Below are 24262 nucleotides of genomic sequence, written 5' to 3'. Positions count from 1 at the left end.
ATAATAATGCAATCCTCACTTGTAACTTTGCCTCAATCTAATAAGAAACGTACAAAGTCTTCTCAGCTCCCTTAAATTACAGATTCCCTCTTTTAGATCGCACCATCAAAAGATTTGCTGGGGACTCTCACCATGGGAAAACAAATAAAGACTGACATGGGTAATTACTCAACAGAAGCCACTAGGTGGTGCTATCTTAAGTATCGCATCTGGTGCAGGAATGACTTTCCCGCCACCTAAAAAGATAATATCCTCTATTTTTATACCGGGAAACAACAGCGGAGTTGGCTACGTTTTTGACAGTTGCTCTTCACAAAGGTTGCAAGGGTTCTCTATGATACCTTTCACTGCCTTACTTATTTTTTCCCTATTGCAAGATTATTTTCACCGCTTTGCAATGTCATTTCTACTCTATATGAACCACACCAAACTGGAAAACATATGAAGTTTACCTTTTGCATATCTTTTCGATGCAGAATGGCAAATGTTTGCAAAAAGCAAAATTGCACAGAATAATTCTTCAAAGCTTTTCTCCACACAGCTGACAGTGGAAAATTTGCAACCCTCACAAGGTTAAACAGAAAACAAGAAGGTTTTAAAAAAAAACTAATAATAATCTAAGGGTTTTTTGATGACACATGACAGATAACACCTCAAATGAAATAGGTGCTAAGATGGGGAAGCCAGGGACCGCCCATCTCGCCATGCTGAACGCTCAGGTCATCATGACATCAGAATTGTCTATAGATGATAGGGTGCCCATCTCAAGAGTCATCTCGTGAGGCACAGCTGGCACCACATTAAATACAACTTCATATCAATATTCCAGCCGCGCAAGCCATCAGGAGACATCTGTAGGTGTTCCTGCTAAGAGATGAGGGATCATCTGTATTCAGTAGGATTGAAAAGACGACTTTGATGTTATTCATGAACAAATAAAGACGGGTGATGTCCCGGATCTTACCAAAGACATCCCACCTACTATGGAACTTGGTGGCCAGTGCGTATCCCTGATGGTGGAATACTTGGCAATAGTTGGAAACGATTGGACTAATGTCCTGAGCAGATCAATAGGGAGTGTCACGAGCGTAGCCAGATCCGAGGAGTCTCATCCCTGGGGACGACCACGACAGGATCGGTGTGCTCCCAAGGAGAACAGCAAAGTCAGTTTCTATGCTAGTAGGCATTGGAGACAAAGATAGGGAAGGGGTGAAGGATTCCTTTCCATTTCTTGAAATGGGACGTATGTTTAAGCTTCTTCTCCCCCTTCCCCAAATTTTAAAGAGTCTTTATATTTTCACGCAATATTTGTGCATGGTGCACTCGAAAAATATTTATATGTCTCGACTTGTGCTTTACCTTTTAGGGCTCAAGTTAGACCCCTGTTTGGCTCTCACCATTCATTTATTGGATTGTCCACCAATACAGAAAAGGCTAGCTGCACAATGAAGGGTATATGAATGTCCTGAGAGAACTGAAAAGCAGAAGGGAAAGAACTTGTAGATTCTTTCCACTTTTATGAGAAAATGGACCAAAGCCCACTCTGCAGCAAAACATAACACTGTATCCACATTTGAGGCTAATGTCTAAACAACCGCTTTCAGGGCTTCTTTAGTCGACAACATGCTGGGCGTACGTTCATCAACTCTATGCCAGTAGGACACAACAGATCTTAGTTTTACGTGATTTTCATTTACTGGTAGCCATCGCAAATGTATCGTGATACTACTTGGCTGCCCGCAGGATTTCAAACCACAGCCAGTCACGCTGTCAACGTTGAGTGAAGCAAACATGACACCATAGGTGCTAGTATTGCATTGACCGACCACCTCGTAAAGTAAATAGCATCAACTGTGGATTTTCATTTCAGTGCAGCTTAAATAAGGCCCACACCAGACTGAGCAATGAGTCCACAAACCTTTCACTCGACTTGGTTAGCCTAGTATATTAGGCACAGACAACCAGTTATGATGATGGTTGAACCCACAGCTTTGATCTAGGAGGGTTAAAGGTATGTAGGAGGACTACTGGCTTGTTTATGTTTAGGTAAGGAGTATATTTGAATACATTACGCACACGCTCGCAAGTGGCGTAACAAAACTTGAGAGGACACCCCAGCAAGGTACATGGAAGGCCCCCCTCTGGACTTAATCAGGAACTCTGCCGTCAGGATACTGTGCTGTGGGGGGTCCCTGGAGATTGGTGGACCCTCCGTGCTGCAAGGCCTATGTTACGCCACGGATGCTCGCTCCATTGCCACAACATTTTACTGTAGCAAGTATTGGGCAGGAATACAAATAACGACTGCTTTAATGCCAGGCAGTCTATTTTATTAGGAAGAGAGAGCAATATCATTGCTTTCCTATACTACCTGTTGTTAAGATCTTATGAAAAATCATTTCTTAACAAGATTTCTCCAGAGCAATCAGCAAGTGTGGGCGACAGATTCACCTCTAGATATTCACTTGCAAAACCTAGTCACTAAATATCTCAAATCAAGCTAGACAACTGCCAACTCCCTAGTCAAGGCACTATGTCAAAAGAAAATTCCCTTTTTAAAATGTACATTCGTGGGCACTTTAACCAATAATTGTGCCGAATCCGCTTTGAATCTCCTGACAACTTATCCTTTTGAATCATGCACGGACACATAGATGAAGACAATGGTGCAGACTGTTGGGTCCCAACTTACCAGGAATACTTGCAGGCGATATAGGTCCAGAGCGAGACTGGTTACTTCCAACAGGCGAGCCCACAGGAGAGGGCGAAGGACCACCAGGGATGCTGGAGAGGTGTGGAGATGCATGGGGAGAGAAAGGCGACTGCGCCGGGTTGCTGTGCTCCCCTTGGCTGCTTGTAGACCCCGATGCACTAACAGCTGAACTGTGCGTTGCTTCAGTCCCTGCAGGTAAATCATCAATGGAGCCCGACAAGTCCTGAGGGTGAGAAAGAGGAATAGGGAGACATGTTTTAACATGAGTTGGAACTAAGTATGTGCTAACAACATTGAAGGAAGTAACTTTAATAGGGCAGAAGTTCACGACATCAGCATTACGCATAAATATGACAACATTTACATTGACCCCTCAGCCCTTACAAATTGCATTGCAGAAATAAATAGAAAGGAAAAAACAGGACACATAAGGCAGTGAGCTGAATACCACACCTCCCAATATTGAGCCCTATGATCTGGATACATTAGCCGGTTAATTTGTTCCGTCATAGGATAACAGAGTAGCATGGGAGAAGTAGCCATTACAGGCTAAGCAAATGATATATACAGAGGAAAACAAAAAATAGAGATGAGAACGTCAGTGTTTTTAGTCTCCAAGGCAGAATGCTCAAGTTTTCCATGGGCTTTAAAAATGATGATTAGGGGAAAAATGCTAAAATACATCAGGCTCTAAAACTATCTGTGCAATATTGTCAGGAACGTGACACCAGGCACTACGAGACTCAGCTGATCACTGCAGAGTGTGGAGCAGTCATAATTATACCCGGACAAAATGGAGACCACCGAATTGAATACCCCAATTATCAGTTGGGTGCTCTAAATCCCTCAGACAATGTGGAACACTTCAGATAATACAAGACCATTATCAGATCACTAATCTATTCGCTCAATATATGATAGATGTATCTGTGTGTAACACAAAATAATGCCAAAATCTGATTATTAAATCAGTTCCGTTTGAATCTGCAACATTTCTGAATCAGCATAGTCTGCAGCGTTATGACCTCCTAATGACCTTGTGCAAGAATGGGCTATTTCATGATCCAATCTGTTACTAGGCAGGCACAGGCAATATTGGTGAAAATACACATTGTCAAAGCCAATAGGTGAGGCTTTTGTATAGGGTAGTGGTTGGTTATAGTTAAGGTGAGTGTGTGTATTGGTCCTAACACTCCAATAAATAAAGTCCTATAATGAACCAACTTTTGGCCGACCTGAACATGTTCTTGGAATACTGCACTGCATAAACGGAGTTCAGCTGTACCCTCAAAGAACAGTTTTAAGAAAAAGGGTCAGATGATGAAGCTTGCATTGCAAGTGATAAACCTAAAAGGGCATATATTGCAAAATATCACAGAATACATGTTGGAAAAAGGCACAGTATCCTACTATTCAAGGACCCGGTCAAAATTGGGAGGGCGCCAACATCGAGCTGTCTCCAGGGGTGTGGATAAGAGGGTAAATTTTTTCACACTCTGTGTAAATGTCAGGTAATACAGGAGTATTGGAGGGGGGGGTCACTGGAGTCATGTCCCGTGTAATGCCACTTGAGATCCCATTGGGCACAAAGTGGCTCTTGCTGGCAGTGTCGGTGGAGGAGTCCTGGCCTCGATACCAGAAAATTTGGCTGCTGCTAGCTGTGGGGGTGACTAAACAGAATATTGTGAGAGCGTGGGGGAGTATAGATCTATCAAGTCTCGCAGATTGGAAGTCTGACCTAGCTTGGTGCCAGGGGCTGGCCCAAAAAGTTTGAAAAGGTGTGGGGGAACCTGGCAAGCTTATAGGGGGTATTGACAGGCAGGGAACGTGTTCCAGGGGACAGACTATTCTATATGCACATGGTCTATTTTTGGATGTCGTCAATTCTTAACTGCCACGCATGTACCATGATTTTCGGCATGTCTTGACTGTATACACTGTATGATGAGCATAGTTTCAATAAAAAGAGTTAAAAAAGAGTTAAAGAAAGGAAACGGGACAGTATGTTTTTCCACTGAAGAAAACTTATTGCTAGCAAACTATAATAACTGAATAAGGTAGAGCAATTAGTGAATAGCACGGCTTCTTTAAGACATTAAGGAATCTAAAACCGCAAACACTTCCTGAACAAAAAACGTAAGGAATCAGCAATTCAAATGTTGTTGCGCCAACTAAGTAGAAACAAGAAAGGACAAACATTGGGCCTTATTTAAAAGCTACACATCATGCTGCATCTGCCGTCTAACAAAAAAACTACTTGATGCGGTGTCACCAAAACGTAATGGCAACACAAATGGAGCTATGTAATCACCCACAAAATGCCCATGCCTTGAAGGAAAGTTTACCTTAACAATATCACACCATGCGAACACATGAAAAAGAACGGCTTAAGAGTGACAGGCCAAGACCCACTGTCTCTACTTCAACTTATTTTAATTTTTGAAGATTTGATGACATGAGGTCTTCTAGACAGTCTTAGGGTGATGTGAAAAAAGGCCTGTTTAAAAACTGGAGAAATATTTAACGGTTACAAGCTCCTCTGCTTTAACTATACGGTAGGGGCTGTGCAGTCTTTAATAGATTTTTACATCTCTCTACACCGAATCTATCAAAAAACAAGCATTTGCAATGCAATAGGTCTCGCATTATTAAAGTTTGAGCTATTGGCATTGCTAAATAATGCAACACCAATAGCTTAAACTTTAATAATGCGAGACCTATCGTTTAATACATATACATGTCGAAAAAGCACCTGTTAACCGTTTGGGCGTTGCGTGCCTGCCGGTAGTTAACCAGGGCATTAGTCACCTCCTATAATTCATCAGATCACCAGTCAAAATGTAACTCGCCCTCCTTTGGCAGCTGAATAGTTTTTATAAGTATGCTTCACTCGGGGCCCCCGTCACTCTTGCTTTTCACGGTTTTATGTGATCCCTTCAATAAAATAACTAGGTGTATGTTTCTCCCTAAAGGGAAAGGTCGCGGCTCCCACAATAGACAGCGGCACCAAAACATTGGCCTTGCCGCTGGTGCAAACAGTTGAGAAAATTAGATCGCCTTTCAGAGTCGAATCACGTTTTTCAAGTCGCCAACAGCTACTCTAAAAAATTCCCGAAATTGCCATTAAAACGTGGATTTTTAAACCTTTGAAGAGTGGAAAACTGAAGGATCGTTCTGGAACCCTGCTCTTCCACCCACCATGACCAGCAGGTAAGAAACACCCGGTGGAGGCGACAGACAGCCATCCGCCTGCCGAGCCACACCTGCTGCTCCTCTCTCGTTATCTCAGCTGCTCTGAGCCGCCTGATACAGACGTCCTGTGCCCTGTGAGAGAAGCCAGGAGCCGTGGGGGAAAGCAACTTTCGGTGAAGCGAGTGAGTGGAGCTGCGCCCGTAGTGTGCCGGGTAAGTGGACGCTGTGACAGGCAATGCCGTAGGGTAACTGGGTGGGGGAGGGGTTGGAGTGCGACCTTGTGCCTTGTAGATAGTTTGTTCAAACCAGCCTTTGGGCCGCTGTGACATCAGCCGGGGGGAGGGTGAGGATGCGCAACATGTTAGGTACCAACTGTCACGTTTATGCGTGAGGCGTTCTGAACACTCGACACTTCACGCAGACTGGCAGCTTGTATAGTGCATACTGAGAATGTAGTCACCTCCAGGTGTTTGGGTTGGTTCAGGGAGAAGATGGGGTGCCAATGACAGCGTACAATTGAGAGGTCTGGAGTTGATGCTATGGCAATGCGAGACTGCTGCCTCCCTATTTATTCACTTGCTGTCACAAAGTAGCAAACTATTGATTTAGATGCGAACGATAATGGAAATCTTCCGATTTCTGGGGGAAGTGTTAAATCTAAATGCAACTCCACCAATGCATATGTCTCTGATAGAAGGAATTCCACAGGAGTGAAAGTCTTTACGCAAAAGAGGATTTTGCATACTACTGTGAGAGGAGACTTTGATACTACTAAAGACACCGATGGGAATATTAAGACGTCATGTCTTTACTTATAACTGAAGTAGAAGCAAAGATGGACACTGACAAAAGACCATTCTAAATAAGTATCAAGCGGCAGTGAAAGCGATTTTGCGATCGCTATTGTAAAAAAAAAAAAAAAAAAGACGACCGCGAGTGGTGCGCGTACACAGCAAACATGTGGTTTCGCTTATCACGCCAGAGTCAGGGCACGATAATTGAAACCACATGGCCTTTGGTGCGCGTAATAGACACCAATAGGCCATTGCGTGCCGTCTTTGGGAAAAACACACACAAAAAAACGCCAATCGCAGAAGCCAAAAGGAAAAGCACACGCTCCTGGCTCACAGGCTCCGTTTTAAAACCCCGGACAAAAGGACTCTTGCTGCGCGAGCAGGTCTGCGCACTGCATCGCTAGGCGCGAGACCTAATGATGGTAAGCTGCAGCCATGACTATTCCTTCAGGTGGTGTGAAACAACACTTTGGAGAAGCTTTCACATTGAGTGTTTGTGCTTTCACTTACGAGCAGCTTGTGGCACTATCTTTTTAAACTCTATTCAGGCCAGGCACCAAAGTATAAAACTAGTCCGTCTACTCCAGATCTTGGGGCATCAACAGACTCTTTAACATTCTTTTATTTTGAAAGAACCCAGATTTGGAATCAGAAATAATTTGATTTATGGGAAGAATAAAACTTAATGAACTTCAAGAATAAGTACAAAACCATGCCTACTTAGGAAATTGTGCAAGCACATGACCCTCCATTTTTTTGTTTAAATCTGTTTTTATTGACTTTTAGGTTACATGTACATGAAAGGCAATTTATTCATAGTACTGTCCATGCATGGTAGCACTTAATAACAATGGAAACATACTCTTGTTACATGAAGGCTGAGCATTGCAAGCATACATAGTGTGCCTGTTGCACCAGGGTGTATGCAAGGACAACATTCTGCTAATTTCATACATGAGATGGATCACAGTTTGGGGACAGCATGGTTTCATTAGTCCAACGAGTAAAGTCTTTCAGCTGGTTCAGTGTGGTCTTCAGAACAGGCGTAATACAATTAAAACAGGTAAAACCCAACAATCCCAACACAGACCAGTGCTAGTACCAATATCCCCATCCCCCACCCCCCCTGCTTCCTCAAAACGTGCCACAGCACTTCAGTCTGACTGTTACTCCCCCGCACTGGCATCTATTGCGTTCTCCCTTGGTATCAATGCTGTTACTCACATATATGGAACACCAGTGTCGCACACGGCCATGGGTCCTGGCACCTACTCTGGGTCCCCGCCCCTCCCCTCGGGTTATCCACCTGGGTATCCTTCCTCAGTTTGCTGAAGTGCCTGGAGCAGTCCCTCCCACTGAACAGTTATGGGCTCCTTCCTTCCCCAATCCCAGTGTCTCTTGTTGGATGGCAGTTCTCTCTGCCCTGGCCCATGCGGAGCGCGAATGTCTCCATGCTCGCGTATGAGGTGGGTCTTGTGCCTTCCATCTCTTGGTGAGTAGTCGCTTGGCGACCACTAACCCCAAATCAAGGAACCGGGATGTTACTTTTGTGGCTGGGGTTCTACGGAACTGGTGCAGCAGGTAAACAGTCCAGTCAAAGGGTAGGTTACGGCCTGTGCTTACGCGTAGTAACTCGCTGATTGTGTGCCAGTACATGTGTAGTCTGTGGCAGCTCCATAGCATGTGAATCAGACCCACCCCGGGTTCGGTGCATCTAGGGCACACTGCATCTGTGCGGTGGAAATACCTATTGATTATCTCAGGTGTAAGGTATGCCCTATGTATAATGAACAACTGTATCTGTCGGAACCTCATATTTCTGGGTATGCGCACTGGACTCTTCAATACACGTTCCCATTCCCGGTCTTCCAGTTGCCTCCCCAGGTCAAGTTCCCACTTGCGTCGGAGAGGTTCTAGGGTAATCGCCGCATGCGTACACAGTGACGCCGCGAACCAGATGCCTGCCTCGCCCCATAACATGGAGGTATTGTATGGTAAGATGTTGACTGGGTTCTGTGGACATGTCTCCCCATATAGCGGTCAGGGTTGCAATCATGGAGCGGTGCATTAGGAATTGCCCCGGAGGTAATCCCTCATCTTCAACCAGGGAGTCATACGGGATAAGTGTGCCATCGCGATATAAATCTCCCAGGGTCTGTATGTCAGCAAGCACATGACCCTCCATGCCCAATAAACATATTCCCCATACAGAGAGATCAAAAATACACCCTAAACAAGAATTAACTAATTATTCAAAGTTGCATTTAATGTTCCTGTATAACCACAAATGATTTTGAATAGAGGCATCCCTCAAGTTAATCCAGGAGGAGCAGGAGACAGAATCCAGGATCTGGGATTTAATTCATCTTTACGAGTGTGATATTTTTCAGAATTGTCGCACTTAATAAAATAAGGCAAGTCCCAGTAACAGCATTGGATCCGTATCTTGATGATGACTTCAATGCATGTAGTAATCGTTGCCTTTCAGCAGTTACCAGAGACAACCATAAATACACTCCCCCTAACATAATTCACTAAGAGGCATATGTACTATATGCACCTCCACACTGACCCATCAATGTTCCTCTCGACTGCTCCGGAATGCCCGCCTCTAGAAGGTGAGGTAGTGGTTTGAGTGGCATTCCCAGTCAGTCACTGGTCACCATACTAGATCCCCTAGAGGAGTTAGAAAGTATCAATCAAATGTAATCTGGTTGTCAAAAGAAGGAATAATCTCTCCCCATGGGGCTGAATCAAAGCAACAACATTGTTTTACATTGCCGCCGAGCTGTTTCCAGATAGATGTGTCGACATACTATCATAACCGAGTGGCTGACCTGAAGACCATCCTCTAGTAGAACGCCTCACTCAGTTCAGTGTTCCTCTCTGCCGCCAACTTGCAATAACACTCTTATGTTCGAGCCTGTAAGCCTTGCTGGCCAATTAAAAGCTTAAGACTTGATAACTATTCGCAGTAAAGAACAAGACATCGTTTCCAGCTAGAACTAAAAAATATTTATGAGAAAACATTAAAATGTGTTAATTGGAATTCTAATTAAATGTGTTGGTTAAAATCTGGCTCTGGTGAACTTACTGTGCAAAAAATCTCACAAGTGCGGGCTGTAGAGCAGGGTTTCCACCATGAGGTCACTGCTATCGGGCATCCATAAGAAAGGTGCTTGCCACCAGAAAAGGTGGGGTTTGCGTTTATCTGAAAGCGGCTTAGCTTCTGAAGCCCAACATACTGCACCACTCCTCTCCTTTAAATTAAGACTCCAGTTCATCCTTCCATGCACACGTGCCAGCCTCTGAGCTCTGTGAACACCACTTGTGACTAGCCCGGCAGCAGTAGTCACTTGGGTCGCATCATCCTGGTACTAACATGATGCACCAGCCACGGGGCACGTAACCTGCAGTCAGGGTCTGGCATCGGAAGCCGAAAGCAACCAACCCTCCCAGAGACAACAAGCATGGTGAATACTATTGCAAGTCAACAAGAGAACTCAACTATCTGGAACATTTTTAACACATGTGCATGGTCTACAAGTAGGGCGGTTCTCAAGAGATCCCAGGCCAGGCCAACTCCCTGCCGAGTCCCACATGAGTCTTCAGTTTCTCTGCTAGTCAAACCTGGCTTTGACTGTTCCTCTCAGTTTTACTGTAAATCTGTAGGTTTCAGTTTTTCATTCAAGTAGCAACATGGGGCCTTATCCAAGATAGAAGCATCAACAGGTTAGAGTTTTTACAAGTGACCAACACAGAACTTTGAGGTGGACATTTTTTAAAGAAAAATCAACAACAACAAAAAGTGCCAATATCCTGGTCAGAATAAAAACCACCCTTTACACACAGCACGTCAATTTCACAAAAGGGGCATAGTGTCTCAGAGGCTTAGCGGGGTTATAGTCTAGACTCCACTCCCAGCCCCTCTCAGATCTACAGCTGACTTGGCAGCGTTTAAGAAACTTCCTAAAACTTTGTTTTTCAAAGGCTAGGGGGGGGCAGGCTGTTATGTTTGGCTGAGACTATAAGCGCAGGGTCACCCTAGCTCAGTAGCCGTGCGCTCTACAAATGTGCATCATTCATTTATAGTGTTGAACAGCTGTGGAGGGGGGGAGGGCAAGGAGGAGCGATTGCCCCCCCCCGGAGCGCCCCTCCTTGCCCCCCCTGCAGCCGCCCATGCTTTTACAGACGCCTTTTGTCCGTAATTCCGGGCAGAGGTGTTCCCTGCCAGAGGCCTTAACTCGCTGATGGGGCGCCTAGCACTCCTCCTCGCAGCCCCTCCCGCCCATTGTCATTCTGTCTGTGGCTGATTTCAGATCCCACTAAAACGTACACAGACTCATGTCAATAACATATCTATCTGCCAGTATGCACCCTATCATGTCTGGCAGGACGTCCCGACCCTGTGTTTCACTGCCTCATATCCCCCTGTACCCCACACCGCGCGCTCACTGCCACAACATTTCCCTCTGTACCCCACACCTCGTGCTCACTGCCACAACATACCCCTCTGTACCCCGCACCTCGTGCTCATTGCCACATATCCCTCTGTATCCCACTCCTCACACTCACTGCCTGATCGCTCACTTTACCCTGCCATTCATCTTCTACGTGTTCTCTCCCCTTCCACTCGTTCTACCTCTGTTCACCCCCTTACTTCTTTTAGTACCTTACTCCTTTCTCAATACCTCTACTTCTTTTCCTCTTCAGTAACATCTCTCAGACACATCTCTGCACTTCCTTTATATCAATGCACCCCTCTACCTCATCTGTCTACCTCAGTCTTTATTATTCCCTCTTCCTAAGCTGTCTCTACGTGTCTCTGACACACCTCTCCCTCTCTCTACCTGGCCCTCTCACGTTCTACGACTGCATTATTCTCCCCTCTCCAGCTTTGATTTACCTGTCTCTGCTCCTGAATCTTTTTCTTCTACACCTCACTTCTTTGTCTACCCTTCACCCCTCGCTACCCTTCTGTTTGCCTCACTAAGGTCTTTACCCGACCCACCTTTCAGTGCCTCTTCCCATTTTGCCTCCCTCCCTCACAGCGCTCTCCTAGCATGCATCTGTTTCTACCCTCGCCACCATGCCTGCCTCTACTCCTCCTTACCTTTCTAACCAGCCTAACTTTCTACCTTTCTGTTATTCCTGGTAGTGAACCTTTCATTTCACCCCTCCGGTTGTATTACCTACGCATTCAAATTGAGTAGGTCATTGCTGTGCTCCCAACCCGACATCGAGACTCAGGCCCCTAGCCTCTCAACATGCCCAGATATAACAACAAGCATTGGCATAGCCAATAGGTCTCGCCTTTGGGACCTGCTGCAGAACGAAATACTTATAAGGTCCCAAAGGCGAGACCTATTGGCTATGCCAATGCTGGTTTTTTTCAGCTTGGCCTGAGCATTACCTGATCCGGATTGTCTGCTATTTTAGCCCCGTCCCTTTTGATTAACATTAGCCACGCCCCTTCATTTGCCAGGTTAGGCCCCCCCGGAAAAATTTCAGCGGACACCCATGGCCAACACCCTCAAAGTTATACGGGTAAATAATACCTCATTATATGGGGCACATCTCACTGCTGTATGTGTGCAAGCAGCCTCTTCCAATTATATAGCTTCACTCAGCATCTCGCTGCTATAAAAAGGGTCACACCATCCCACAGCTACTACACCCACTTTTTCATACACCTAGAACAGCTTTAGACCTCAGAACTTCACAGAGTAAAGAACGACTAAGAAAGCTTACAAGCACCTTTCTCTGGTGCGATTTATCTCATTGGATGAGTTTAACCCCTTCCCGCTCCCGCTGTACTACTTATGCATAGAGCCGCACTGCATGCTGCATCAATGTGCAGTCAGAATGTGCTCTCAAATCGCTCTTCACGTCTCACAGCCCATAGAAGCAAACTGTGTTCTACCACTAGAGCGGAACACATGGTCTCACAGACGAGGTTCCAACGCATATCACGAGCATAAATGACGCACATGTCCCAGAGACAGGGGTAAAACAGCATTCCATAGGTGGAGGCAGTGGCGTAATGTGAAATGTTGGGGCCACCTGCAGACTGTGAGGAGGGGTCCCTGAATCTTCCACCAATCACAGACATTCTTTGGCACTGGGTTGATGGCCACCGGGAGGTTTGGGGACCCCGGAAGGGTGAGGGCCACCCTTGGTTGCAGGGGCCTGTGTTATGCCGATGGATGTTAACACAGAATTTCACACACAGGGGTGAACTGCATTCCACTGATATGGCGGTGCACAGCCCTCTATGGATACAGGGGTACACACAGAATTCCTCAGCTACAGAGGTGCACAGTCCTCCATAGACACAAGGGTGCATACAGCATTCCTCAGATACAGAGGTGCACAGCCCTCCGTGGATACAGGGGTACACAGCATTCCTCAGATACAGAGGTGCACAGTCCTCCATGGGTAAACACAGCATTCTTCAGATGCAGAGGTGCACAGTCCTCTATGGGTACAGGGGTACTCAGCATTCCTCAGATGCAGAGATGCACAGTCATCCATGGATACAGGAGTGCACACAGCATTCCTCAGATACAGAGGTACACAGTCCTCCATGGATACAGGGGTACACACTGCATTTCTCAGATGCAGAGGTGCACAGTACTCCATTGATAAAGGGGTACACACAGCATTCCACAGATACAGAGGTGCACAGTCCTCCATGGATACAGGGGTACACAAAGCATTCCTGAGATACAGAGGTGCACAGTCCTCCATGGATACAGGGGTGCACACAGCATTTCATAGACTCAGAGGTGAACTGCATTCCACTGATATGGCGGTGCGCAGCATTCAATAGATACAGGGGTGCACAGAACATTCTACAGACAGATGCATGCAGCATTTCACAGACAAAAGGATGAACGCTGCATTCTACAGATGCAAAGGTGCATAGTGTTCCATGGATACAGGGGCGCGCACTGCATTTCTCGGGTGCAGAGGTGCACACAGCATTCAATACACACAGGAGGAATGCAGGATCTCATCGATACGGAGGTGCACACTGCCTTTCGTACACACATTGGTGAACGCAGCACTCCATTAATTTGGCGGTATGAGGCATTTTATTGATACCGAGGAGTAGTGGCAGTTGGTACGGAACAGGGGTGGTGAGGGAATAAATATTTAAAACACTTACGTCTGCACGGCCGCCGTCTCTCCTCCTCTTCTCTTCCTGACTTCCGGAAACAGGAAGCAGACAGGCTCCCTTAAGTCAATCACAACGTTAAATCACCAGCATGACACCAGCGTCGTGATTGGTCTGAGCGGCCTAGGTCGGAGCTCAGACAGAGAGTGGGAACCTGTGCATGTTCTCCACCCAGGCTGAGAACATGCTAAGTGCGCATGACTGTTTGGCTGGCGAAACCGTCATGTGCACTAAGTGCACATATTTCCTTCTCCCCCTGCTCTGACAGCCCAGCCTGCACCAACATGACTCGCACTGAAAAATAAACATACAATAACATTGTGTTATTTTATTTTCCTTTTTTGCACTGCTGAAAAGCAGTGGGGTGATGCCCCCCCAAGTCCGCCTTAGCGGAGGAGCCGCCGCTGCCGAGGTGCACAGTACCACTCAGCTTCCACAGATGCACTGTATCATTCCATGGATACAGAGGTTGTTCATAGGCTGAAGTGCACAGTCTTTCACAGACGCAAAGATGCAGTCTTCCGCAGCTAGAGGTCCACACCACCTTCCACACATACAAGATCATACTGCATTCCTTGCACACTGAAGTGCACACAAGGTTCTAGGGATACAAAGAAGCACGCAACATGCTATAGATAGCGGTGCAATCGCACATTCCATAGATACGGAATTGCACACATCAGTCCCCTGACGCTCACAGTGCTTCCTTCAAAGATGTAGAGTTGCACATAGCTTCTAGTTTGGAACTAATCAGAGAGGTGTGATGGTCCTGAAACCCAACGGCACTGTGAGAAATGCTAAAACAATGGCTTGGGAGGCAGAAATTAGTCATTTTTACAGTGTATTGAAGGAATAAACAACTGCTGCTGTGCTCATCTCAAAATTCGATGTTCAGCCCCACTAAGTGGCAGACTGTCAAATCCCGATGCTGACAAAGTGCCATTGAGCACTGGCTCAAATTAAGAACTGCTCTCAGAACCCCAAACACTACCCACACTCCCAAGATCAGCCACACAACCAAACAATCACCCTACCAAACACACACGCATGACCCGACTAGCAGGAAAGTGATCATGGCAACTACGCAAACAACCAAACCAGACTAGGCGATCAAACACATAGGCGCCGGCATCCACTATATCTGACGCAGTCAACTAAGCGCCACAGAGACACCCCTGCAGCAGTAATTCTTTATGCAACCAACAATACAATTCACAGCAAAAGAGGTGCGCGCACATATTCAGAGCTACAAAGATGCACACAACATTTCACAGACATAATGATGCACACAACATTCCATGGAGGCGCGCACAGCATTTTCGAGATGTCGAGAGCACACTGAACTCCATAGATACCAAGATGCAAAGAGCATGACATAGCTAGAAGTGCAACCAGTGTTTTACCAAGTAGCTCAAAGCATGTCCTATTTAGCGGGGCCCAAACCGGGTATACATATTGCATAAATAGAGCTACAGACATAATTACATTTACAGAGGTGTATAAAGCACTGCAGCAATGCAGAATTGCACACAAACGGTCCATATATACAGCAGAGTGGACATTTCACATCTACATAGGTGCATGCATGCATTTAGAGCACAAGGTGCGGCGTTTTATAGATTAGGAGTTGCACACGTCATCAAGCGTGCACCATATCAGAACACTCAACAACGCGTGCACGCCGTGTTACTCAGGTGGACAAGGCACCCATGTCAACAAGTTCTAGCTTGCACCAAATTAAAAGCATAGGATTTTGCAAGCTCTGGCTCACACCAGCTCTGACAAGAACAGTGCTCTATCAGTTATAACCAAAGACAGAACAAATGCGGAATATGTATCCAACTAATATTTTTAAAAGTGCTACTCTAGCCACTGCATTCCTCCCCACAACACAAACTCACACATAGACTGCCTCATGTTGCGTGGTTATGTTTAGTGCTCTTCTCAGAACCCAGTGCACAACATGACACCTACCATAGGCACATCACCACAACTATGTACGTTCAGTTTTACTCAAACTTGAGCTTGAACACAAAAGTGATCAAAACAACCACACGTGCATGTCCTGTTAGCCTCGAATTGACTGAGCAGCCTGGTATGAGGGCTGAGGTATATGTGAGAGGGGCGGAGCGTCGCCCCGCTAACCAAAACGCCCCCAAGCCCCAGACATGAAAAATAAAATGGGAATAAAGTTAATTTATTCCCATTTTCTTTTTCATCTGCCCGTCCCCAACAGAATCAGGACGGGGCGGGACTTGCTGAGAGCAGCAGCATGGCGTAGGTGGGCTGCTGGGCACTTCATTTCAAAGTGTGCATGTCCCTTTGGTCAGCCATCTTGAGACGGTCAGCCAGACATGCACACTTTGAAACCTCTAACCCCGCCGTCTTAAAACAGCTGGGTTAGAACAAGTGCAGTCTTCCAGTGCCCTCGGGAGCGCCGAGAGCGGCTACTCTCGCCAGTCCTGGCACTGCTCTCATGCAGCATGAGAGCAGCATAAGAATTGGTTAAGGCACTTCGCTGGGGCTCGCACTAAACATCGGACTACAGGAGGAAGAAGTGCAGTGAGGAGGAGGTGTCGCAGGTAAGTGGATTTTTGTTTCTTTTTCTCACCACCCATTTACCCGCCTTCCAGCCGCCACTGCACCTAATCAGACAGGGAAACAAAGAACATAGGTTCTGACCTGCACCAAATATGAGACTGCCAAAACGGTGCTGCAGAACCACACCAACGGCAGTAATGATTATACAAATGCAGATTGCAAAACAATTCCACAGACGTGCTCAGAACTCTACAAAGGTACAGAGAACTTCATAGATAGGGAAGAGTGCAAGGCAGCTAAAATACATGGGTGCACACAGCACTCCATCCAGTTGCAGATATTAGTTAGACAAAGGTGCATTTAACATTCCATAAAGATGTATGCAGAATTCCATAAAGGTGCACACGGTGTCCCAAGTGCAACGGTATTTCAGGGATACAGAGGAATACACAGTGTTCCATCGATGAAGAAGCACACAGTGTGTCAGATACAAAGGTGCACACAGCATTTCACAGATAGGTGCAGATGTTGTTTCACAGATGTGCAGAACATTTCACAAATACAGAGGAATGCACACAACGTTCCATATACAAAGTGGTGAACAGCCTTCCAGAGATGCACATTTCATAGATACAGGAGTGCACAGAGTGCTTTTTGACTAAGCAGGGTTCTAGCGCCTCCTACATATAGAAGTGCAGGAAACACTTAGGGGCTTATTTAAAAGCCCCTTGCGCCGCCGGTGTGGCACTTTTTTTGACGCACTGGCGGCACAATGTGCTGGCCCATATTAACAAGGCCACGCAAAGCCACCCTGCGTGGCTTTCCCTGGCCTTATAAATATGGTCCCTTTTCACGCATCACTTGCATGAAAGTATCATGACATGGGTATTGCTGTGGGTATTCCCACGCACCACCCATGGAGACTGCTGCAATCCCAGATTTACAACATTTCGCTAACCTGGGAAGGCGTAAGGAGGCGCAACGAGGATAAATACTTTAATTTCTCCTTGTTTTTCTTCTTTCTAGGTGTGCTACATTCTGCAGCACACACAAAAAGAGAAAAACGCCATCAATGATTGTTCTTGTGCAGGAAGGTGTCCCTGGTGCATGGATGCCCGCATTGATGCATGGCAGCCAATTGTGCGCCAGCGCAGGGGAAAGCACTGGGATGCGTCTTATTGTTATAAACAGGACGCATCCCTCTATTTTTAAATTGACGCAGCAAAATGGCATGAGGTGCCGCGCTGCGCCATTTTGTTCTAAATGAGGCCCATAATATTCACTGGTGCTCACAGTCTGTCAAAAGCTTCCACTCTTTAACTGACAGAAGCGGCACTGCGTGAGGCGACCGGCTATCACAGTCCTTTTACCCGGCCGTGTGTGAAGAGGGGATTTTATTACACAGGTAACATGCCGCGAATGATGAATTGATGCGTGGCGCAACGATCAGAGCCAGCTCCGAAGGTGACTGGAATAAAAACATTTCCCGTTTGTTTGCTGGCGAGCGTGTCTGCGTGTAAGGAGGGGGTGCTGGGGACGCGGGTGGGCTGGGATTGAGGTTCATGTTTCCATCAGGTCACATTGCCAGTTCTCATTTTGCTAATCCCCCGCGGGGGCGGCGGTGACTGACAGGTCCCAGGCATTTCCTCAAGTACTGTACATGCCTTCAAGGGATTTCCTCACAGGACTGATGTAACTCATTCATAAAAAGCAAAAGCTTCCCACGTGATGCCACTCTGCAAAGAGCTGAACTATGAAACAGAAAAAAAAGCATGGGAAAAAAAAGGAGGTGGCAGGCAGCTGGAATTACACAGCAGAAATGCAGCAGCCGGCTGACCTGGCTGCCCTCCATTCAGCACGTCACAACACCGACTGTAAACAAAGGCTCCCCGCACACCAGCACGGCCGAAAGTCACAGGCAAAAGATATGCCCTGAAAGAAAGGAAGTGACGCTGATAGTAACTGTAAATGCATTTATACCATAACGACCGGACTTTGATTCTCTAGTGATGCACAGCAGATTACATTTAACAGTTTATTGACAAACATTCCTCAAATATTCATATATATATATATACTTAAACCCAAACGTGCAAACATTAATGAAGGGGCCTGTAAAGACCAAGGCCTCGATTTTAAGTTGGATAACACCGGTAGTTAGAAAACGATGCACCTGTAAACACTGACACCATGGGGGAACACCCCACCAGTATGTGCAATTTGGAGTTAACCCTACTAAATTCAGAATAACCACACAAAATGTCTTAGCAGGTGGTAAATGTGGCAGAGTGTTGTGATGTTGTCAATGGGTTGGGCGAGCTGTGAGCTGGCAGGAAAAAGTGTTAGAGGTTTGGCACAAACCCGAACCACCTCTATGTGATTTTACCAGCAGGATTTTCCAGCAAGTAAAACGAAATGAAAATCGGATCTGGAGTTTCTGTTCCTTGTGATATGGCTCTATAAAATAATAATTTGTCATTTGTAAAGCGCGACTTATCACCCCTAAGTGTATCCAGGTGCTGAAGGGGTGGGGGGCGTTGGGGAGATTAAGTGAGCTATTGCCCTGAGTCACATGATGCTGAGCATCGAACGTGAGCCCCGCACTATAGACTCAGCCGCTCTGGCCACTGCGCCACAATTCTCACTGTGGTATACCACTATGCATACAGCTCCACACGACCTGCTATCGAGGCCCTAAATGCCTTAGCTACTGATTTTGGTTATTCACTCAAACAAACACTCCAGACAGTGATACCTTGCATTGAACTAACAAAAATGAAATATTTTCAAGTCTTGCGAGTATGTGCATCTTAACAATGGAATAGCAACAAACTTCTATTTTAATGTATGTGCGCTTAAAGTATCCATAAGACAGACTCCAGCTCATTACAAGATTGTATGGGACCACAAAGCAATGTCACACACATATGTTGACCCTTTAGAAACCCAACCCAACCCAAATAACAGACATTGGCTTGTTGAGATCACTTTACAGAAATTGTACTCATCGCAAACTGCAAACTGATCGAAACATTGCTGAAGCAGCACACAGGACCCCGATATATTCAAGTGTGGTCATTTAAACACGTTCTCAACCTCTAGAAGTTCAAATGGGGTGGCAAACAGAATATCGAAACAAGCATTGGCAATACTAATAGGTCTCGCCTATGAGAACTTTTGACTGTGACAATGTTTTGTAGCCATGCTGTACAGCAGAGCAGACGCTTTGCAGTGTGGTTAAACTAATCTTAAAAAGCAGGGCTAACAAACTATTTTTTTTAAGTGCATTAGCGCAGGACGGAACAATGTCCTTTTTTATTATTATTTTTTTTAGCCATGCTTCTATAGAGCATGGCTACAAATCCATGCCAAAATCAGTAATGACAATGCTGTACAAAAGGAACAAAAGGCAATGGCGGAACAAATAGTCTCAAAGGTGAGTCCTCCTTGCCAATGCTCGTTAGCTCTCTGCACATCACTCCTGTGATTCTGAGCAAATCAGTTCAACTCCCAATGCATGAAAAAAAGAAACACATATATGACATTTTTCCAAAAAACCTATCAAATAAGGAAAGCAACTGTGCTCATGTCCATGTTTTAATGAAAATACATTTGGAAGCAGATAACATCTATGGTCACAAACGTCCATTTCAAATGAGAAAAGGGCTTCTTTGAAGTGCAGCCGACGGCAAGAGGTTCAACAGGATGACAGGAGAGAAGAAAAAATAAAAGCAATACCTCAATCACAGCGCAATCAAGCTTAAGAAATCTGTACTTGGTCCATGCTAAACCCAAAAGAAACGGAAGTGAAGCCAGCATGTGCTGGCCAATTAGAAAGCAGCAAATAAGAGCGACAATGAAGCCAACAAGTGTTAAGCAATGGGTGGGCTGCAAGCCCCTTGTATACAATATCTCTCATAAGCAAGCAAGAGCTCATGTGCTGTCGCAGGCGAGACCTAAACAGAAAACAAAGGATGCTTATGGGTACACCTGAATTGCAAGTCAACACATCAGGATATGGCTAGTGAAGAAAAAAAATGTGTTTTTTTAAACACACAATGGCCCTCGAATACTCTCATGGACAGGATAAGAGCTCAGTGTTGAAAAAGGCGAGTGATTTAAAAATCTGAGAAGGTAACATTTCATAGTAATTTATTGTGTGGCCATAATTTGATTTGTTTATACTCCCTTTTTTATGTATTGTTTATAAACTGACATGTACTTCTCAATAAACATATACCAAAAAAACAAACAAAAAAAAAAAAAGGCGAGTGAGAGAAAACAGTCACCTTAGTAAAGAAACCCTACCAGAAAGTGAGCCCCAAGACTGCAGCACACTACAGAATGAGTACTCATACGACAATTGCAAAAACTCCATTTGCCTGTGATCCCACTGCCGTCCCTAGGCAGAGTGATTTAAAGCACCAAAGTTGTGTTGCAATATCATCCCCTCACATGAACTCAAGTACACAACCATATTATAGCCTTATAGCCCGCCATAGCGGGTTATACCGGCTATTAAAGACCTGCTGCAGCGTTAATGGCCCGAGCCAAAGGCAGCGGACTTTAAAAGCCGGTATAGCCCTGCTACGAAGGGCTATAAGTGCATTAGAACATTCTGCCACTAGAGGGCAGAATGTTTTAACAAATAAAACAAAGCCTTCAGGGAGCGCGAGGGGATTGAAATTCCCTCAGGCTCCCTGAAGGCTTTGTTCACAGCCAGAGCTGTGAACAATGAAACATTGGAATGTTGGAGCTCCGGGCTTTTACCAACCATTATAAGCCCGGAGCACTCCCTTGTTTTCAATGGAGCTTCCAACATTCCAATGTTCTAATAAAGGAAACAACGGTTGATGCGTCTAAAAGGCGTGCTCCATGCATGCCGCCTAGTTAACAAGTTCTCTAATAGATCGCAGGAGGGTAATTTAGCCAGCAGGAAACCAACACGATTCTTCTTCAGTAAGTAACAAGATACACAATGTATGTATTTCTAAATATGTATTTCCTACATCTCGTTCAAAGGGAGGCACCTTCTAGCAACACTGCACCTATTTATGTTCATGGCATCTTCGAAAGGGTGCTGATTACAGAGTTTGGTTTTCAGAGGTTCAACTCTCGATTTCACAGGATTATTACTGGGTGTCTTTCCAAAGGTATGGAAGCAGGGATCAGCAAAGAGGAATTAAGAACCAAATCTAGCACTGCTAAACTCGTTGATGGTACAGGTTTACCTACTGCAAGAAATGTATGTAGATCCATAATACAACGTTTCTGAATAGAGTGTGCTCATGTTCAGTGTGTGCTGTAAAGAAAAGGTAATAGCAATTGTATCCTTGGAGTTGGGCTATAAATGCAATCCATTGTGTTATATATATATATATATATATATATAGTTTTATTTATGGATTCGCTTACTTTTTAGATACAAGTTTCGGGGACATGATAGATACACAGTATTTATTGACTCCTTTTAGCGTGTGAAACTAATTTTTAAAAACTAATTTTTACCCGTGTTTGCTTGACTTTTATGGTTCTCTTAGTATAAAAACTAATACAGTTTTGTTGATTGATTCTTTCTAAATTTTTAAATTAAGTAAACTAAAGGGGATCACGTAACACATTAGCAAATGCACCCCATTTTGGCAGATAAGTTAGAGGTATAGATTGCTGGTACAATGCACAAGAAATGTCAGAAACTTGCTTGTGTGGTCTACTTTATAGCTTTGTTGGGAGTATATTTTACTTTTTTTTTTATTCTGAAAGAAATCCAGGAGTGCTCCTGGGAACTCGAGTACTCCTGTGAATCTGCAACAGTTTTAGATTCCCAGGCGCACTCACATGCATAAACATGTTTGCCTAGTGCATATAAACGTTTTGGAATGTGGAGATTATGCACTGGTTTGCCTTTGTCATTATAAACTTTTTATATTTTTTTCTGCACATAAACATTATTTTCTCTTTCATCTTTTCTTCACCTACACTCACATAAACTTAAGACCTTCCCTCTCCTTTCCCAGTCTGTTAATGGACTTACTCCCGAGGTTAATGGGAGTAAATATTTTAATGTTCTCAGGATTAGAAAATACCAATAAAAGGTTTCTGAAGAATTACAATATGTGTGCGAGTCATTGTGGAACACGCACAAAGCTGGCAGTGTGATCAGATTGTTTTCATGTGGAAATCTATTTAGGAGTGCAAATTTAAATTTGGATAATCAGTAAATTTGATTTGCACAAACAAATGAAGAGATAAGCGCACACAAGTGCTACTTAGATGCACAAATACCTTTAAAAATGGACCTCATATTGCTTTAGCAATGATTACAAAATGTGTGAGACCAGATGAGCATGTTAGATAGAAAACTTGGAAATCCTAAATTCACAGTTGACAACTTAGCTACAAAAAAAACTCTCCACGGAAGATCAAGATTATTATTGTTTGCCATGTGTAATCCATGAACACACACAAACATCACTGCTAGGAGTACTTCGAATCATCGTTAAATGTAGGTATCATCATGGGAAATTAAGGACTACTTCATGTTCTACATTTACACGGAATCCATGTCACAAAAGGATGAATGACCAAAAAGATGGCTGACAGAGAGGAGTACTGAAATCCAGTAGTCACTCTCTTCCTCAAAGTTCATCTGTATGGCATGTGCTCAATGCCCATGTTCCACACCTTACCGGGGGATATTGTGGATTACTGCTCTGTAGGGAGTGTACTAGTGCCCCTTGGTGCCAGAATATAGGTCATCACACAGGTAATTTTAAACGAAGACAAATACCACATGCAGGGCCTACTCAGGCTCTGGGTATCTTTGGTGTGGCCCTCTGGTGGGGCAATCTGAGAGCATAATCAGGCTCTTGACTCACTTTACAGATGCAGCCACTGTCCAGCATGGCAAAGAAGGCTCTATGCTTCCACTCTGCTGATGGAAGTTACTCATCGCTTTAGATGTGGACAAACAAACCACCGCATGCACCAATTGTGGTGGTGCCGGAGTGAGGCTTATTTTTGAAATACCACTGGCACCTACCAACACGGTGGCACAAAATATTGTTAAGCAATTGTGTAAAAAGTAAATACGCTTTACAACCCCTTCATCTCGACCAATCTTACAATTTATTTAGAAAGTACTATGTTTCATCCTACAGAGTTCACATAATCCCAGAAAATACCATTGTGTGTAAAAGTCCATTACTTTGTTGCCACGTACGCAGGAAATACCACATGCATACACATAAATATCTCTTTAAACATGGACTGTAGAGTAAATGTGTTTATTCAAGAAAAGCGCAGGACTTATACTCTGTGCTTAGTGGTGTGGGACTGCGACAATGACATACGGGTGGCAGGTGAAAACAACAACAGATATAGAGAAATGAAACAATTTATTCGTCGTGAATGGGTCAGTGATAATCTAATTATAGGAAAGAGATAAATAAAGGTTTGAGGCGCGTTCCTGCCAGGGTTTACTGGCGAATTGTTAGCAAGAATTGCTCTTTAACTACAGGTAGGGGACAGCACTGATGCTCGTGGTAGCTGTGAGAACCCCAAGGCCCAAATTACTGTCCACACTCTTAAGAGAAAGGGAAAGAATTAGCCTAAAACAACCAGATTTTGCGTTTGTAAAAAGTCTTCAGGCTGTATTATTTGCACAACAAGATAGATTTTAATTATTCGACTACCATCACACAATGTGCATACTTCTATATTTAAAATGGAAAAGAGATGGAGAACTCCTTTATTTTGGAACCCCCTAACTAACAATGTTGGAGTCATGATTGGCCACCCCGCTGACCCATAGAGCACCGGCTAATTGACCTGGAAACCCGG

The 24262-nt window shown here is 44.8% G+C and overlaps 1 protein-coding gene across 5 annotated transcripts in view; it reads right to left on the bottom strand.

The window, feature by feature from the left end:
* The window catches only part of ARID1B (AT-rich interaction domain 1B), a 736193-nt gene that overhangs the window by 227479 nt on the left and 484452 nt on the right, over positions 1–24262 (bottom strand). For all 5 annotated transcript variants that reach the window (XM_085611434.1, XM_085611437.1, XM_085611436.1 and 2 more), the window contains one exon: positions 2693–2936. In XM_085611434.1, the coding sequence (XP_085467560.1) occupies positions 2693–2936 (244 nt within the window). The remainder of the gene's footprint in view (positions 1–2692; positions 2937–24262) is intronic.

The sequence above is a fragment of the Triturus cristatus genome, chromosome 6, assembly GCF_964204655.1.
Source record: "Triturus cristatus chromosome 6, aTriCri1.1, whole genome shotgun sequence".
Taxonomy (NCBI): Eukaryota; Metazoa; Chordata; class Amphibia; order Caudata; family Salamandridae; genus Triturus; species Triturus cristatus.
This window is presented reverse-complemented; position numbering and strand designations above follow the sequence as displayed.